This window comes from Muntiacus reevesi, chromosome 2, assembly GCF_963930625.1.
Source record: "Muntiacus reevesi chromosome 2, mMunRee1.1, whole genome shotgun sequence".
Lineage (NCBI taxonomy): Eukaryota > Metazoa > Chordata > Mammalia > Artiodactyla > Cervidae > Muntiacus > Muntiacus reevesi.
Window position 1 is genome coordinate 122,029,145 of NC_089250.1, and position 18,476 is coordinate 122,047,620.

The window sequence follows — 18,476 nt, forward strand, 5'->3', positions numbered from 1 at the left end:
GCTGTCTCTCCTTCATTCCCTGTGTCCCCTGCCTCCTACATCTCCTCCTACCTTTGCCCCTGGCATACAGGCTATCCTTCACCACTTCACCACTTCACCTGTCTCTCTCTCACTGTACTGATGCTCATAAATGGAGGGACCCTCATTTTTTCCTGAGGTGCCCAACTAGAGGCATGCCTAGAGAAGCCAGTCAGTAAACACTGACGAATGAAGATTTATTATGAGTGCGTGTGTGCTAAGTCGCTTCAGTTGCGTCTGACTCTTTGTGACCCATGGACTGTAGCCCACCAGGCTTCTCTCTGTCCATGGAATTATCCAGGCAAGAGTACTAGAGTAGGTTGCCATGCCCTCCTGCAGGGGATCTTCCCGACCCAGGGATCAAACCCACATCTCTTACATCTCCTGCACTGATAGATGGGTTCTTTACCATTAATGCCACCTGGGAAGCCCTGAAGATTTATTATATTTACATTCCTTTTATTTTGGCTATGGAAGTAGTGTTAGTCTACTGTGTTAAGTTTAAAAAAATGGATATTAAAACATACATATGTAACATATATATTTCTATATGTGTGTATACATATTCATAATATCCAGCTGCCGAGTACTAACAGCTGATGACAGTTTGAACACATCATCTGTTAATATGTTCATATAGGTAAATGGATGTTTAGTAACTGCCCAGTCAATTGAAAACAGCTAAGAGATCACTGCTTTCTTACTTTAAAAGCCTTTCTTCACTTTGTGTTCTTAAAGGATCATGTGACTTCTCAGCATGGGGCAACTTTGCTCCCAGGGGCCACTGCCAATGTCAGGAGACACATTTAGTTGACATGATTTGGTGGGGAAGGGTTGCTAGTGGCATCAGGTGGGCAGAGGCCAAGGATGCTGCTTCACATCCTCCAGTGCTCAGGAGAGAAGAGACTAATTATTCAGCCCCAATTGCCCATAGTGCCAAGGTGAGAAATCTTGATATGAAGGATGAATATTACACAGATTATTGAGCCCTAGCCATCCCTCCCTACTTCCCTGATAGAGTAAGGAAATAGGGAATTATATATTGTCTCCATATTGACATGTAATTCTTTATATTGTTTTGATAAGAAGAGGGCAATGGCAATGCTTTGCTTTCATTTGGTATATTAATTTTCTATTGCCGCCATAACAAATTACCAAAAACTTGATGACTTAAAACAACCCACATTTATTATCTCAAAACTCTGAGCTCAGCTGGTTTTCTGCCTAAGAGTCTCACAGGGACTGAAACTGAGGTGTTGGCAGGACCGCGGGTCTCTCTAGAGACTCTGGGAATGAATGTGTTTCTGAGCTCATTCAGGTGTTGGCAGAATCCAGTTCTACAACTCTGTAGGACTGAGGTCCCTATTTCTTGCTGGCTCTTAACCAGGGGTTATTCTGAGCTGCTGGAGGTTGCCTACATCCCTGCCTTGTGGCCCCCTTCCTGCATCTTAAAAGCCAGCTGCAGTGGCCTTCTCACCCTGCACATCTCTCCAACCCCCTTCTGCCTCATCTTCCCTCTCCTTCGTCTCCCCTCTGCCTCCCTCCTCCATTGATTCTCTCCCACCAACTCTTCCACCTTCCTCTTCAGCTGCTAAGGTCTCATGGGAATTGGACCCACCAGGTAATCCAGGGTAATCTCAATATTTTAAGGTCTACTGATTTGCAATCTTAATTTCATCTGAAATGAGGAATCATTTCCAGCCCTTGAAGTAGTGCCTGGTTTAGTGTTTGATGGGATAACCGGGGACAAGGCTCTTGGGGGACATCTTTGTCTCTAAATACTGCCTGCCACATTTGGTACCACTAAAGATCCATATCTCACCTAATCCATGTTCCTACCAACCAAGAAGAGCTTCTGCAGATAGCATGACTCCCAGGTGCTTGCCAAGACTGGCCAGGTATCTGCAGTCCTGACTGGGCTGAGGGCAAGGTCTGAAGGTTATAGTCACAGTCGGTGCTAATATCAGCCTGGCCTGTGCAGCGGGTACTTGCCTTCAGTATTTTTGCTAATTGTCTCACGCTGTAGCACTTCACTCTGGGGTCTTGTTGGGGAAGCCAGAGCCTGAAGCCCCCAGGTGGCTAACTTTCCCAGCCTATGAGAGGCAGGCCAGGACTAGCAAGATGCTGTTCTCATGTCCTCCCCTGCCTGTACTTAAACTTCAGTCTTTCTGGGTCTCGATGTCACATAGCAGGAAACTGTCGGAATGCTTCGCATGGCTCATGACTCCAGACTGTGCAGACAGGAGCTTGTGAAGCCCAACAGGGGCTAAGGCAGGAACCGTCCTGTTTCCACATGGTGCTTGGTGTCCCTTTGTCTGCAGAGAGGGGCCACCCTGGGTGTGGGGGCCAAAGGAGCGTCAGCTCCCAGGAATGAGGTGCTGAGCAGCTGCAAGCAAGATGTTTCTGAACATTATCAAGACATTTGTTCTTTGCACAAGTTGTTTTGATCCATTTTGTTGAGTTGTGCTCATTTGCTCTGGCTTTATGGTTAATTGTGGAAGAGACTGCTTTCTGATTCAGCTGAATTCCTGCAAGGTCAGTGGACCAAACCACCAGATACACCCGCTCCCTGGAGAAGTTCTAGGTGACAAGCGAGGGCCCCGTGGAGACAGGCTCCCTTTAGGCAGAGTGGGCAGGGGTCTGGCCCCAGTTCCACCTCCACCGCTTATATTGCATGTCCTCACCCTAGACTCTGTGCCAGGCACAGAGGAGCTCTCGATGGCTTGTACCTGCTATTATTACTGTGACCATGACTCTTCCTTTAATAGTATCATAGGATTCGTTCTTTCTGTCCAAGAAAAAGGGGGAAATGAGGTATTAACTCTGAACACCAAGCGATGACCTTGAGGAAGTGGGGAAGGGCCTGTCAGTGCAAACGAGGAAGTGCTCATCTATGGACGGCGTCGAACCCCAGACAGGCCTCCGCCCAGCAGGTCAGGTTTCTCCTGGGTTCTACTCTGACCTTCTGTTCCATCCTTCATCATCTCAGCAGGAAAGAGATCCACTCACGCCTTGATTCTTTCAATCTGTCCCAGCTCATCACTTGCCCCATCGAGGAGCCATGGTGCAAATGGTGAAGAATCTGCCTGCCAATGCAGGAGATTCAAGAGACGCAGGTTTGATCTCTGTGTTGGGAAGACCCCTGGAGAAGGAAATGGCAACCCACTCCAGTATTCTTGACTGGAAAATGACATGGACAGAGGAACCTGTTAGTCTACACAGCCCATGGTGTGGCAAAGAGTTGGACATGACTGAGCTTGCGCACGCGCGCGCGCGCACACACACACACACACACACACACACACACCATGAAACAGTTCAAGCAAAGATACAGGAAGTGTGCCCACAGCAGGGGTATGTGTGTGTGTGTGTGTGTTTGTGTGTGTGTGTATAGACGGTTATTTTCTTCATTTCCTCAGACTAATATTTTCTGCTTGTGTTGAGACATTTTGTAGTAAGTATTGTTGTAATTCTAATTCAGCGTTGTTGAGACAATGTCAGCATTGTTGAGAATTCTCCTAACTCAGATGTCTCCATGAGACCTTGTGGGTCTCGTGTGCTTTCTGAGTGAAAACGCACCCACGCAGGGTGTATGTGGCAGGTGTGCGCCCGCACTCAGAAAAACCAGAGCACCTGCCTTCAGTGGCCATCACAGAAAGTGGGCAGGCAGCCTCACGGTGAGTCCTGCCCCTGCTCCCCTGCCATCTCAGAAGCCCAGGAGACTGCAGGACACATCTCCTCACACACTTCTGGATGGCTTGTCCCCACAGAGGCCTCTGGGGGAAGCCAGCAGACCAGAGCTCAGAATGGCAGCAGCTTAATTCATTTCTATGTGAGAACTCTGATCGCCTCCAGCGATACCTGGGACAGTAATTATTCTATGCCACTTTTGCGCCATTGATTAATGATTCCCAGAACCACAAACACATTTCTCTGCAAACAGCTCCATTTGACACGAGGAGTGGCTTATTTAATGCATGTTAACCGTGGGCTTGTGTCAGCTGCTGCGTCCCTTGCCCCTCCTCCACAGAGCTGCTTGCAAAAGTGTATCCACTTAAAAAATGTGCTTCCAGACCCAGTCCAGAGTCAGAACTCCCATGGGAGTTCTTTTTACTGTTGCTTGAAAATTACATGAAATCAATTAATTTCATGAAAATTAATTAATTACATGAATTAATTATTTAATCCATGTAATATGTAATTAATTACATGAAAAACTAAACATTTATTTTTTCATACAGACTCAATGTAAAATATTAGCATGACTTTGTTAGAAACGAAATCAGCTTAAAGGGAGATCTTTTTTGTGTTGAACAGCAGAGAGCAGCATCAAGCTCTTCATAGGTATTTTTAGCTGAAGTCATTTGTAGAAAGTGAAGAAGTGTGTTAATCCTCTCATGTAGAATCTTCCCCCCAAGGTGGGTCACCATGACTGACTTTCTAGAATGCAGAGCTACACATGTGGTCCCTACTGAAAACCTTCTGAGGCTCTCTTTGGCACACTTCGTGCCCTTCTGAGCTGGCCCTGTGCTTCCCTGGACTCGCTTCTCTCACCCTTACATGAGTGTGCAAGTGTGCATGCACACACACCTGCCTTTTTACTCTAATTATACAGAATTGCTTATATTCTCCAAACATGTCCCACTGTCTCAAGCCTTTGTGCCTTGGAAATTTTCTCCTCTGTTTTTAATCTTCTTAACTCATAACCACAGCCTTGAGGTCACTATCTCGAGACTCACTGCTCTGATGTCACCTCTGCTCCCTCTCGGGACTCTGTCTGGGCCAGGCACTCTCCTCTTGTCCCCAGTGTATGTGTGCTTCCCTCCAACACCACGCTCTTTGAGGACAGTTGCTATTCTCCTCTCTTTCCTGTCCAACCACAAACACCACAGACATGTGCTTTATCTCCCCTTGTGTTTGCATAGGGGCACAGGCTAAAACATCTAACACATCTCTATTAAATGAAAGTATGAGCAAATGAGTGAGTGGTAGCCATAGGTTTGCATAAGACGGGACCTCAGCTTTCGTAGCCTGGCTGGTGTCCCTGGCTCAGTTTCTAAGAGTGGTCTTCAGGTCATCAGCATCAGAATCATCTGGCCTGCCTATTCAAATGCAGATTCCAGTACCCACTCTGTACCTGCTGAATCAGAACAACTGGGATGTAACCTGGGAATATTAACTTTAACAAGCTGCCCGGGCGACTCTCTTACCTAAACTTTTCAAGTAAATGCTGAGATTCATGGGTATGGGTTTTACAATATCCAGAGCTGCCCTAGCTAGAAACATGTTCCGACTTTAACCACTGATGCGTGGATCCTTAGTAAATGCAGTTAGTGCCATGCACTGCGCTTTGAACAGACTTCAGAACTTGTAATCCTTTTCAGTTTCCATCCTTTTCCATTTGGTCTCCTCAGAGCCAGCAGAGAAAGGCCGAAGGTTTGGTTGTTTGCAGACTCATTTGTGGAAATGGCAGATGCAGGCAGACAGGGGTCATCCCAGCTCCTTGTCTCCATCTAAAAAGATGAGTTGCCATCAATAGATCTTTGCATTATATTTCTTCTCAGATTTGCCAAGTTGACATATAAAAAATAGTGTCTCCTTATTGTTTTAATATACATTTCTTTGACTACTAGTGTGACAGAATGCTTCATCTAAAAGTCATCCGTGTGGAAAAAGTAGATGTCTGAGTTTATAGGTAGTCAATGTAAATGGAGTTGAATAGCCTCTTTCCTTTTTGATACTTAACTTTTACTCAGCAATCTGTGCTGTTTTAAAAAGAGAGAGAGAGAGAATACTTATTCCAGACACCAGTGTAGCAGAATTTATTGTTAACAAGGTCTAGGTGAGCAGATGTATGAAAAGAGAAGTCTGACACCTGTGAACAGAGCTGAAGCTTTCTTTGCAGTAGATTTTGCAGACAAGTGTGACAGAATGTGGGCTTCCCAGGTGGCTCAGTGGTAAAGAATCTGCGTGCAGTGCAGGAGTCGCTGGTTTGATCCCTGAGTCAAGAAGATCCCCTGGAGAAGTGAATGGCAGCCCACTCCAGTATACTTGCTTGGAAAATCCCATGGACAGAGGAACCTTACAGGCTACAGTCCATGGGGTCGCAAAGAGTCGGACAGGACTGAGCAACTAAACAACAGCAACAATGAGAGAATGTACACGTTAGCTCTGTTACTGGATACCTCATGTGATAGTGCTGAATCCTACATTTTCTACCTGTAAAATTAAGGTGTTGCGCTAAGTTGTAGACTAATAGCGCTGGAAGAAGTCTTGAGAGAGCCTCCAGCTGAACTTCCCCTTTTGCAGACATCAGACTGAGGCCTGCCTCTAGGAGAATGTGCTGGCATGGGCTTCCACAGAATGTCCCAGCACATTGTTCCCCTCTAACTTTAACTCTGGCGGTTTTGGACCTCCAGACAACCTGTTCCTTATCATACCTGGGCCAGGTGTGGCTGTGTGCTTACTTATCCACCCATTAGGAGTGAAAATATATCACTTAGCCGATCTTAAAAATGTTCTACTTATGGAGCTGAAGTTCCACTCTTTTTAAAGTGATTGATAGAATCATGGCAGGAGGGATTTCTTCATCACAAGTGAACTTGGTGATGGAGCCCTCTTAGGGTTAATTGAAATGGAAGAGCAGGGAATAGTTCACTTGGGCTCATTTTCCAATATTTAGAATGTTGTCCTTTTCTAGCAGAATCCATTTTTAAGCTATTGACCCAGCTCTCACCAGACATTCTTCTTGTGATTTGGTTTATTCTGATTATTACTTAATTCTCCCCCAAAGGAAAACACCAGGAGATCATGAGAACATGCTGCAGCCCCTGCTGTTGGCACCACAGAGTCTGGGCAAGGGTGGGGCGTCACAGGGACAGGAGAGGCCAGGGAAGTACCCAGGCCTGTGTACTCGGGCCCCACATCCGACCATGTGAACTTGAGGATGAAGTATCCTCCGTACAAAGGCGTAAGAGAAGAAGCTTCAACAGCTTGGCGTAGGAAGCATAAACACCCTCCACCAATGCTGGTGGGAGTGTAAATTAGCGTCACCTTGCAGGAGGGCAGTCTGGCATTAGACCAGAGTATAAAATGTCCACATCCTTGACCTGCAGTTCTACTTCTAGGAATTTACAAGATTTACTACAGATTTACATATGTGTTCAAAGTGACCTATGCACAAGGATTGTCACTGCAGCATCACTTATAATGTTAAAACATTTGAAAACAAATCAATAGAAGGTTGTAGCACATCCATGCAAACTAATGGTCTGTATCTTTTAATAAAAGTGAGACAGCTCTGTAAGAAGTGATTTGGAAAGGGCTCCTAGATGGCCTATTAAGGAAGACAACTAGATGCAGACCAGTAGCTGTATGAATATGCTATTTGTGTTAAAAAAAAAAAAAAGATAATATGTATAAAACCAACTATGTAGGCACAGAATCTCTTTGGAAGATTATACTGCAGGAGAGATAAAACTTTTCCTCTACCCCCTTAGAGTCTCTATTTAGGCTACAGCATTGAGTTGACAGAAGGCAGATTGACAGGAGAAGTGCAGACAGATTTTATATTTATGAGTACATGGGGGCCTTCTAAGGAAAATGAAGACACCTAGGGCCCTCAGGATCTGAGCATGCCTGCTTTCCAGCTTCACCAGCCACACTGACCTCTCTTCTGCTCCTCAAATCTGCCCTTCTTGCCTCTATGCTCTGAGATGGATATTCGTGTTCCATGAAATTTCTTCTCCCAGCCTTGCCATGACTACTCATTTCCATCCTTCAGGTCTCAGAGTTTGTCTGAGATAGTGTCCCCTCCAAGTTTCTCTCTGCCTTATATCATTATCAACATGCTTTTTTTTTTTCTTCTTTCAGTACATATCACAGTTTTTGATAATGTATTGATGGATGTGTCTTCCCCCACTGGATTTTAAGTCCCACGAGGGTAGGGTTCTTGCTTATCTTGTTTGTCCCTCACTTTGGCTAAATCCCATTTGAAGTGGGTGTGAGCACTGGTGTACAGGGCTTCTTTCCAGGTTTCATCTCTGTTGCCCCATCATTGCTCCCAAAGGTGAGCAGGGAGCTTAGCTTTAACCCCAGGCTCTTCCATTTACCCATCTTTGGTGCATCTTCTTTCTTTTTCATCTCTAAATTAGACTAGTAAAATTTTTCTTTCCCAGTTGTAAGGATTATTCGTAAAAAGTTTACAATGTTTATGTGAAAGTGTTAGTCACTCAGTCATGTCCAACTCTTTGCGACCCTCTGGACTGTAGCCTGCCAGGCTCCTCTGTCCATGGGATTCTTCAGTCAAGAATACTGAACAAGGTAGCTATTCCTTTCTCCAGGGCATCTTCCTGACCCAGGGATCGAACATTGGTCTCCTTCATTGCAGGCAGATTCTTTACCATCTGAGCCACCAGGGAAGCCCAATGGTTATATAGTAAGTTGTTTGTTTTTTTGAAGTCAGTTCCTCTTTTGTATAGCTGAAATTAGCACAGAATTATCCTGAGAAAATGTTGGCCTTGATCTTACTCTGGTTCCTTTGAGCTCCCGTCACTGAGAATTCATGTATTCTCCCACTCATTCCTTCAGAGATTTATTCTATGTAAGGACCCAACTAGTCCTTACTTAATGTGGGACTCTGGTTCATACCAAGACATCATCCCAGGTCAGTCTCCCCAGAAAGCCAACACTGAGCCAGAGGTGCACGCGTCATGTTTATTGGGAGTGTGGGTTGCTAGATGGGGTGCAGGATGTGCACCCTCACTGCAGTCTCAGCCAGACCTCGGCTGAGCCCACAGGAGCTCACAGTGAATGGAGGCAAAGGGCCCAGTCTGTTTGCCTCTGCGCCGACCCGTTGTTGGGGACAGATGACCACTGAGACGGGGACATGACCCATGACAGGTACTCTCTTTAGCTGAGGGGATTCTGAGAAACTGCCAGCATCTCCAGCTGCTGAGAGAATGTGCTTGAACCAGAAAGAAGGGATCTGGGCACAGCTGGTGCCTCCTCTGCACGCACTTTGGAGCAGCCTTGGCCTTTGCAGACAGTAGTACCAGTCTTGCACTTGTGGTTCTAGGCAGACCTGGTTCCAGCCCTGTCCTAGTCACTTTCCAGCTGTTTTCTTGACAAATTTCTTCACTTCTATAACTGAGTGATGCCTCAGACCTCAAAAACTTTGCTCATTGTTTACTGAGGAGTGTTTTACATGTTTGTAGAGGAACTTAAAGTAAGGGGGAAAATGTTAACATGTTCAAAATAGCAATGAACACTCATCCACTTGCCTTAGTGCGATATGGTGGCCTTGGGTAGGTGAAATAATGAAACAGGGTGTTGGGTGTAGAAGTCCCATTTAGACTGTGCAGAGCAGTGCAGCTGGGGGGCAGCAGCTCTGTCATTTACAGGGTGCTACTCTCACTTCCCGATGCTCAGTGGGCGACCAGACACTGCCCACCTGTCCTCCTTAAGAAGTCGGGCGTGTTTCCCGCATGCATGGCCTGACTCTGGCACTCTCTCCCTGCAGGTGACGCAGAAGTACTCCCTGGTCATCGTGCAGGGCCACCTGGTCTGCGAAGGGCTCCTGCTCTTCGGCCAGCAGCACTTCTACATCTGCGAGAACTTCACGCTCTCTCCCGTGGGTGATGTCTACTGCACCCGCCACTGCTTATCCAAGTGAGTGCCCCTCCAATCCTGGCAGATTCTGCCCTGACCCCAAGCTGCCTTCTCAGCCACCCCACGCCTATGCCTCCCACCTTGTTCTTTCTATGGGCTCAGGTTTGGGCTGGAAACTGAGCCATGAGGTAAAAGAAAAGAACCTTAAGGCATCGGCATCCATGACTAGGATTCCCCAAAGCTAAAATCTGGAGCAGTTAACCATACAGCAGCTCCTCAGGTTCTCCTGCTATGAAATGCACCACAGGACAAAAGGGATCGCTCTTTAGGTTATTTGGATAATAGAATCCAGTCCCATCAGTGTACTTATTCAACAACTTTTTTTTTTTTAAATTGGAGTATAGTTAATTTACAATTTTGTGTTAAATACTGCTAAAAAATAATGTATATATATGCATAACTGAGTCAACAAATTCTTGCTTGTTGATCCTTGTGCAAGACATCAGGCACTGCCTCTTTATCCCTGCAAGGCCCATAATACAATCAGCAGCATATACATGTTCTTTTGGAAAGAGTTTGGAGCACACTATCATCAAGGGACAAAATACATGTTATGCGAGGTCTCTTCAGGGTTCATTCACACTTGGAGGGATGATATGTGGCTAGTATGGTGAGGGACAGCTACTTGAAGAAATGAGCTAAGATTTGGGTCTTGAAGGATGAGTGAGATTTGGGTAGACATTTGAAGTCATTTTTATACCAACTAATACCAGAGATCTTTGACAGGAAATTCTGAAGTTCTCTAGGATCAAATGTATTGATAGTTGGTGTATTTGGGTTCAATCAGCAGCCCTTATTGAATAATTCTCTAGTGTTTATGAAGTATTGCCATTCAAAACCAAATTGATTGTGTTTGCACTTTTGCTAGTTATTGTCAGTTGTATGTTTTCATCACTTGTGAAGAAATTTAGATGCCAATTTCTTTTCTAGTTAGCCAAAGCTCAAGTGATGACAAGATAACCTCTTAGCCCAGTGGCTCTCAAGCTAAATTACATTGACTCACCTGGAGGACTTGATAAAATAGACTTCTGGGACCCACCATCATCCCAGTTTCTAAGTTGATAGATCTGGGTTAGGGCCTAAGGTTTTACCAAATTCACAGCTAATGCTCATGCTACTGGTCTGGGACCACATTTTGAGAACCACTATTTAAGACTATTGACAGAGGAACAAGAGTCTCACCTGCCAATAAGCAAGAATTTTAACTCCCAGGAGGCATATTATTTCCAGCCTATGTGAAGAACCAAAAATTTAAGGAATGTGGAAGGATAGATGTCAGCCCAACCCTCCTTTGATTTAGGTTTGTTTTAAAATGCTTGGCCTTCTTCTGTCTGCTAACTTCCATCTTTTATCCATACCAAATGTTCACTGATTGCAGTGAATCTTCTATGCTTTTTCAAGGCAGGCATATAATTAATACTTGGCACACTCATCTCATTTTATTGCTCATGTTTTATTGATACTGATCAATATGGACAATGGGTCTGCAGACTCGCCTTTCTGAGAGCTGATGAAAGCTTTCTACTCCACCCATATGCATGGAGTGCCCATGAAATGACTCGCATAATCCATTGCTTCACTCTCCACCTCTGGTTAGTGTTGGATAAGATCTTATTGATTAGGTAAATTGTGTTTATGAGCTGCATGTAATCATGATCCAATTGACTATATTTGCACTTTTAATAGACACCCAGTTGTTAGATTGAATGTACTCAAGTCTTGAAATGTCCTTTTCTAGAATGCAAGTAGGAGAGTAGTGAGAATGTTTAACTACCTTAGAATTACATAGGTAATTTTAGTCACCATACCTCAAAAAAGTGTTTGTTAAACCAGACAGTGTTTTCTCTCTAAGCCATTGTCTACTGCCTGAAGAAAATGCTGGCACTTGTGGAGATGTGATTCTCAGAGATGGGCCATTAGATCATGTGAGATCAATGGAGATTAAGTCTTATTTTGACCATGAAGACTAAGGAAGATATATAAATAAGCCAGTTAAAAATAAAGCTGAGTCAACTCTGAAATGTTTCTCTAAAAGACTGCCATCAATTTGAGTATAGTTGAGCCTTAGACCTTGAAAGAGACTCCCTGATGTACCATGAAAACATCCCAAATAAAACTCAAGAACACTGCCAATCCTCTAGCACTTATTGGACTCAGGTACTTTGTAACTTTACTCAGAAAGCAAGACCCTTTCTAGAAGGTTATATTTTGCTTTGAGGAAGATTCCTTCTTGGCTGAACAGGGTAACTGTGTTTTCCGTGTAACTAGTTTTCTGGGGCTGTTGTACAAAATATCAAAAACTGGGTGGCTTCTTAAAAATTTATTATCCCTCAATTCTGGACGCTAGAAGTCTGAAATCAAGGTGACAGCAGGGCCGTGCTCCCTCTATTGCTTTAGGGGAGGATCCTTCCTTGCCTCTTCAAGCTGCTAGTGTTTCCTGGCCATCCCTGATGGTCTAAGGCTTATAGACACATCACTCCAGTCACATGGCCATCTTCTCCCTGTGTGTGTCTGTCTCCATGTCTAAGTTTCCCTTTTACTGGGGGATACTAGTCTTACTGGATTGGGAACTATCTTCATGACCTCACTTTTATTACCTCTGTTATTTACCTATTTCTAAGTAAAATTACATTCTGAGGTACTGGGGATTAGGACGTCAACCTACATCTTCCGGGGGACACTATTCAACCCATAACAGTGGCAGCCAAGCTCACAAGATGTAGCGTTTGATTCAGTTGGTGGCAATCCAAACCATCCAACTGGCTTTTTATGATCGGTACTTTTAGTCAACAGTTTTAAGGCATCAGCTCTCTGTTTAATTTCATTCAACAAATACTTATTGAAAGTCTGTCTTACACCAGCACTGGGGTAGACTCCACAGATACACAGCTCAGTCGGATGAGGGCTGAGTCTGGTAAAGAGTTTGTGATCTAGCAGATGATTTGGGTGTAAATTCCAGGTATAAACTGGTAATTGGATTTGTCCCATACAAATGTGGGACAAATCAAAGTATGTTTTAATCTGAAATCCACTTCCATTACCAAAGACCCAGTCAATCAACGTCATGATTATCATTTAGTGTCCTGTGATTTCCCTAGTTAAGAATATCATATTAAAAGTTACACTATGACCATGTTGTCTGAGACCGTGTTGAACAGGGACTGTTTAGTAGAGGCTCTTCATCTTTCTGCCTCATGTTTCGGGAACTTGAAATTTGTCCATACCTAACTACACATCTCTTTCACTTTTTCCCCACCGCATCACCAACCCATTTCTGACCCCGATACCCAGAGAGCCTTCTCACACTTACGTCTGCACCCTGTGTCACTGTCTGTCCTGAAGGCGACCCCCTTGCCTTGTGTCCCCTCCTCTGGTAAAGCCAGTGTCCCAGATTACCCCTCAGCGCAGGGCTGACACAGTCAGGGTTTATCAGGTAAGTGGGTGCTGGCACATCCCCTGATGTGTCCCAGAAACTCCGGTTCAGGCAGGGGAGCAAGCCCTCATTGGACACCCTCTCACTGCACGCATTGATTTCTTTCCAGCATTAGCGACCCATTCATCTTCAACATGTGCAGCAAAGACAGGTCCTCTGACCATTACTCGTGCCAGCGCCACAGCTACGGTGATCTCAGGGAGCTCCGACAGGCACGCTTCCTCCTGCAGGTGAGACCTGGGAGGGCCCGAAAGAAGGACCCTCCCTTCCCTAACCCTAACCCTAAGACCTAACCCTAACCCTAACCCTGGTTCAGATGCCATCGAGGCCCCATCTGAGTGGGAGGGGCACACCTCCTTGACCCCTTCACCCATGCACAGCCCAGGGTCCTTTGGGACACCTGTGAATACCCCTGGCTTCTGTTGGGCTGGTCCCCTGGCTGGGACAGAGTTCTGCCCTCTGCTTCACCCTCTCCCCAGTCCCTGCCATTTGGCCAGTGGGCCCTTCTCTCTCTTACCATGTCACTTAGGATCCAGCCCAAAAAAGCAAAGAGCTTTATTTTCCTCTCGACATACCCCAGAGCTGCCTCGGAGACTCAGGTATACAGGATGGGGCAGCTCCACTGCCTGATGGCAGAGCTGGTGACTGAGAGCTGAGTGCCAGTCTGCCCTGTTCAGACCGCGGGGACACCTCCTCAGGCTACTACCTCTCCCCTCTGCCCTCCTCAAATCTTCCTCTACCTTCAAACTCCATCATTTCCTGTGCCAGGTGATTTAGAGATCTCCTGATTGTCCCCTCTGACCAGGATCCCAGAACCTTGTCTGGTGTATTCAAGGGCTCATTTGGCCGCTAAACAGAGTGGACTCCTTCCAGAGGCAGGGTCCTGTTGTCAGTGAGTCAGAACCAAACACTCCTCATCTCCTACCTTAGAGGCACACCTCCTGGTTTAGAAGCATCACCTCAGTGGCAAAAGGAGGAAGAACTCTGGGGTTCCCACTGGCCTCAAACACATCTTGCCCTCAGCAGTCCAACCTCTGCCATAGCAAAGCTGCAACTGTGCCCAAGGGCCTCCCAACCTGGCAGAGGAAGAGATGAGGGCCCACCCCTGTGAGAGGGGCGGGGCCCAGACCCCTTCCCCCATTCTCCCTGCAGGGTGTCTATTCTGCATAGGCCAACAAGACAGTGCTTGGTCCTCTGGAACAGAATAAGTGTACCTTTCATTTGTAAACTTCTTTGTCCCGTGACCCTCCTGCTGGAGGCCTCGTTGTTATTTTTATTACTATTAATTCTCTGGAGCTAAAGCTCAAGGGAGCCTTTCAGAGGGGCTCATTGTAGGGAGGATCAGTTGCCCCCACAGACAAGGATCCGGCAAGCTGCTGGCTCTGACTGGCTCTTTCCCTCTCTTTCCTTCTCTTTTGCTTTTGTCCACAAAGCGTTGGTTCCCATTTTGCCAGCCCTCAGTGGCCTTCTCAGAGAGTGAGCCAGAAAGGGGTGGGTGGAGGAGGCCCTTTGCTGATGCTTCTGACCAAGGCCAGCATGGGTCTAGTCTTGAGCCTGGCTCTGCGCAGCTGGGCACCTCTGGGCTTCCATTTCTCTCCAGTGAACAGACCACTACCCCATGTCTTTTCCACCATTACATAATATAGCACTTAGCACATTTTGAGCACATAGCAAGCACTCAAAAATTATTTTTTTAGTAATTGTATGTCTATTTACATGTTATACATAGTAACAACTAAGTATCAGTAAGTGAGTGTCTTTCTCCCCAAAGGAGATTGTTTCCAGATGGTTGGTTAGCGTGACAGTGGTGGAAGCCAGAAGTGGGAGGGTGTGTGAGCATGTCTAAGTGGGGCTGGGAGAGCTTCATGTGCAAGGCCCCCATTTGCCCAGCCCTAGATTCTCCCAGAAGGAAGTCAGAGCCTGGGCACTCGAGGTTGCTGGGGCAAGTCATGGGCTCCATAGATTCTATGTTCATCATCTCTTTGCACATTATTTATACTTCTATATGTAGAAAAAAAAAATCTGAGGCTCTTATGTACATCTGCAGAGGAGAAGGCTGCTACATTATCATTACAGATACTTTCCCTCTGCTCAGAAGTCTAATGAACTGGACTTTGAGAACCCGCTTCCAGCCAGGAAGGAGCAGGACCTGACTGTTGCTAGATGCAGCACCCCATCTCTGAGTCTGACCCTCCCCCTCCCCATCTCTCCCTCCATGCTCAGACCTCACTTCTCCCAGGCCCTTCTTCATGTACTGAGTATTCTCTCCCTGACCCTACCTCATCCCTGAGCTTCATCCTATATGTGGGCTCACTCTATCACTATTCCAAGTCTAAGAAAGGAAAAAGGAAGGCAGGCAGGTTCATTTAGGTGTTAACAAAATACCCTTGAAGCGACATTGCTATGTCAGTGTGGCCACATCAAAATGGCTCAGCAAAGTGGTTTTGGCAAAGGTCCTGTGCCTCAAGCCTGCAGGTCAGCATAGGATGCTGCCCAGATTAAGGCTTGCATCCACTCACTCAACCAGTTCCCCAGTGTTTCTGGTAAGATGATCCTTCGGTTTAGGAAGTGAAACCCTTGACTCAGGAGTAGAAGTGTCTGAAGATGTCATTGGGCACTTTCCTCCTTTTGTCCCCTCCTCATTTTTCCTGAGTGTTGGACTCTTGTTTCCTTCTTCAGTCAAAGGAACTCTGAGGTCTCCTGCCGTACTACTTACTCTGTGAAGACTCCAATTCATCACTGTTACCAAAGTCTTCATATCCCTTGTGGGAGGTTGGAAGGACTAACTAGGAAGGGTTGCCTTTGTCAACTTAAATAAGGAGGTAACTGAGGCAAGCTTGAATTTACCAGAAATTGAGTTGATTCAGGAAAGCAGAGGAATAACCACTGAGGAAAGGCAGACTTTTGTGAGCTATAGGCTAATGGGTTGAGGGTTTGAGGTCGGCTGTATCTACTGGCAAAGAGAACAAGGTGGGTGTGTCCACTCAGAGTCCAAGCAGTAAGTTCAGTGGTTTGTGGACGGGAGAGATTCTTGGTGGATGTTCTTTACTTCGTAGGTAAGTCTCCATCTTCCGCCAATTAAGCATCTATGGGAACTCAATCTCTCAGTTCTGAAGTTCTGTTTTCCAGAGCACACATGCCTGAGATTTGCCCTTTCATGTCTCTGGGTCCATTTTAGACTGAAATCCTTCCACACCTGACGTAGAGTCCCAGATGGCCGACAACCATGGCTCCGTGGGGTGGGAGCGCAGGGCAAGGGGCGGGGGAGGGAGGTCTCCATCCATCCTAGGAAACTTCGGAGCAGTAAAAGGGGTTTCTCTTTATAGGACATTGCCCTGGAGATCTTTTTCCAAAATGGATATTCCAAGTTTCTTGTCTTCCACAACAGTGATCGAAGTAAAGTCTTCAAAAGGTAAGAATTTGAAAGTCCTCTGCCAAGGAAACTGATCATGAACCAACAGCAGCAGAACAGCTGTGTTCTCAGGAGATTGTTCTCCACCCACAGTGAGCAGGATTTAGGTTAGACTCGAGAAAGAACTTACCCGCAGAACTCTTGAGTTATGGAACAGAATAAAGAGAAAACCATAAAAATTCCTTCTCTCAATCCTGGGAAACAGGCTCTATTTCATGAACTGAAGTAATTTGGGACAGTAAAAACTGAAGGAAGGAAAAAAATGTGCAGACACAACATATTTAATCGGTCTTCCAGAATTTTCTGGCTTTATTTTTTAATTTTCCAAGTAATTTTTTTTTGGCTTAATCATTTTTGTTGATCCCAGTTGCCAATTTTAGTTGCTCTGACTTCATATTTCACTGGAAAGAATTCCTAACAACTGATTTCCCACTTCTGCATGGAACATCTTTTTTTCTTAAAGAGAGAAGCATATTGTCTTTGTTTAACTTTACGTTCTCCAAAGAGATTAATCAATCTAAGAAATTTAAGCTAGATCTTAAATTTTATATTTATATTATAAAGTTAGAGATATGTGAGTGTGCAAAGAATCCAGAAGGTGTTAAAAGGTAGGTTCCTAGCCGTGAACAGAGGACGCAGAAGCTGGGTTAATAGAGGAGTGGTCATATTCAGCTTCACCTGGGGCTAAAAGTCCTGAGGTGAGATTTAACATCCCTGGCCTGCATGTTCTGGGCGATTTTGTGCTCAGAGATTCTAGCCTTACCTTCCTGCTGGCCCTGGCCTATCACTGGCACCAGGACCAGCTGCTGGGTCCCAAGGGCAGGACCAGAGTGGAGAAAACAACTCTTGCAGAGAGGCCATCTGAGCCAGTTCTGGGCACATCTCCATTGACTGTGATTCTCCCTTTGAGGCTCTTCCAAGGACTGCTGTTATATCGCCTCCTAAAATGTCTTCAAGTTCCATTTTAAACCAAACTGAAGAAGTAGACAGGCAATGCTGCACCTCACGTTCATGTTCGCTTATGATTTCTATGTGCTACACGAAGCTTTTCACAGTTGAGCTAGAAGTCTTCTACGTCCATAGCTCAGGCAGTGAGTGGTACCAACCATACCCCACGCTTGTTCAAGGAGCATTAAAGCAAGATGGCACCTGCCCCTGGAGTACTGCAGTGGTGGCTGAGATCGGCAATGGAAATGCCTGTGCCAGCCCAGAGGAGGTCTCTAAAACTTGGAATTTTGATTGCAACTATTGTTTTTTTGTTATCATTGCTGTTATTTAGGCCAGAACATCTATTGGCAGAGGGTGCTAATGGGGTGCCTCAGAGGTACACCCAGATCTGGGGACAGATGGGGTTCACTGGAAGGGCAAGAATGAACCTGATCTCTAGCCTGCTTCCGAAAATGTTTTCCTGGTGGTGGAAGGGTCCTGACTCTGATGATAGAATAATGCTTTCCCTTTTTGTCTAGCTTCTGCTCTTTCCAACCCAGCTTGAAAGGAAAAGGCTTCACAGAGGACACACTCAATCTAAGGTAACAGGTCCAGGGAGGGGGCCAGCCATGTGCTCTGGGCAAGGTGTTAGCATTGCTCTGATTTTCTTTATTTTCCTGATCCTCCTACCAAGAAAGCATGCAGAGAGCACGTCAATCTGCCTGCCACTTAATTTTTCACCCTCCTTTCCCCATATAAGCTGCGTCCTCCTGTAGTTCCTTCTGCAGTTAAACTTCCAGGGACTTGAAGTCCCAGGTGCTCTGTGGCTTGTTCAAACCAGAAGGGCAGGAAGCTGCCCTCCGCCTGTGGTGGGTGTGGGCGGGTTGCCCATAGAAGTGTCGACCTAGGCCCAACCTTGGTGTCAGGGCTGCATGTTGGGGTGTGAGCAGTCCCAGGTCTGTGCTTTCTATCCAAGACTCTGAAATCTCAGAAGGTAAATAAATACATGTATGGTGA

The 18,476-nt window shown here is 45.8% G+C and overlaps 1 protein-coding gene across 4 annotated transcripts in view; it reads left to right on the forward strand.

Moving 5' to 3' along the window:
• WDFY4 (WDFY family member 4) overlaps nt 1-18,476 on the forward strand; it is a 247,190-nt gene that overhangs the window by 162,016 nt on the left and 66,698 nt on the right. For all 4 annotated transcript variants that reach the window (XM_065919941.1, XM_065919942.1, XM_065919943.1 and 1 more), the window contains 4 exons: nt 9,539-9,687; nt 13,230-13,350; nt 16,447-16,532; nt 17,999-18,061. In XM_065919941.1, coding sequence (XP_065776013.1) covers nt 9,539-9,687; nt 13,230-13,350; nt 16,447-16,532; nt 17,999-18,061 — 419 coding nt within the window. The remainder of the gene's footprint in view (nt 1-9,538; nt 9,688-13,229; nt 13,351-16,446; nt 16,533-17,998; nt 18,062-18,476) is intronic.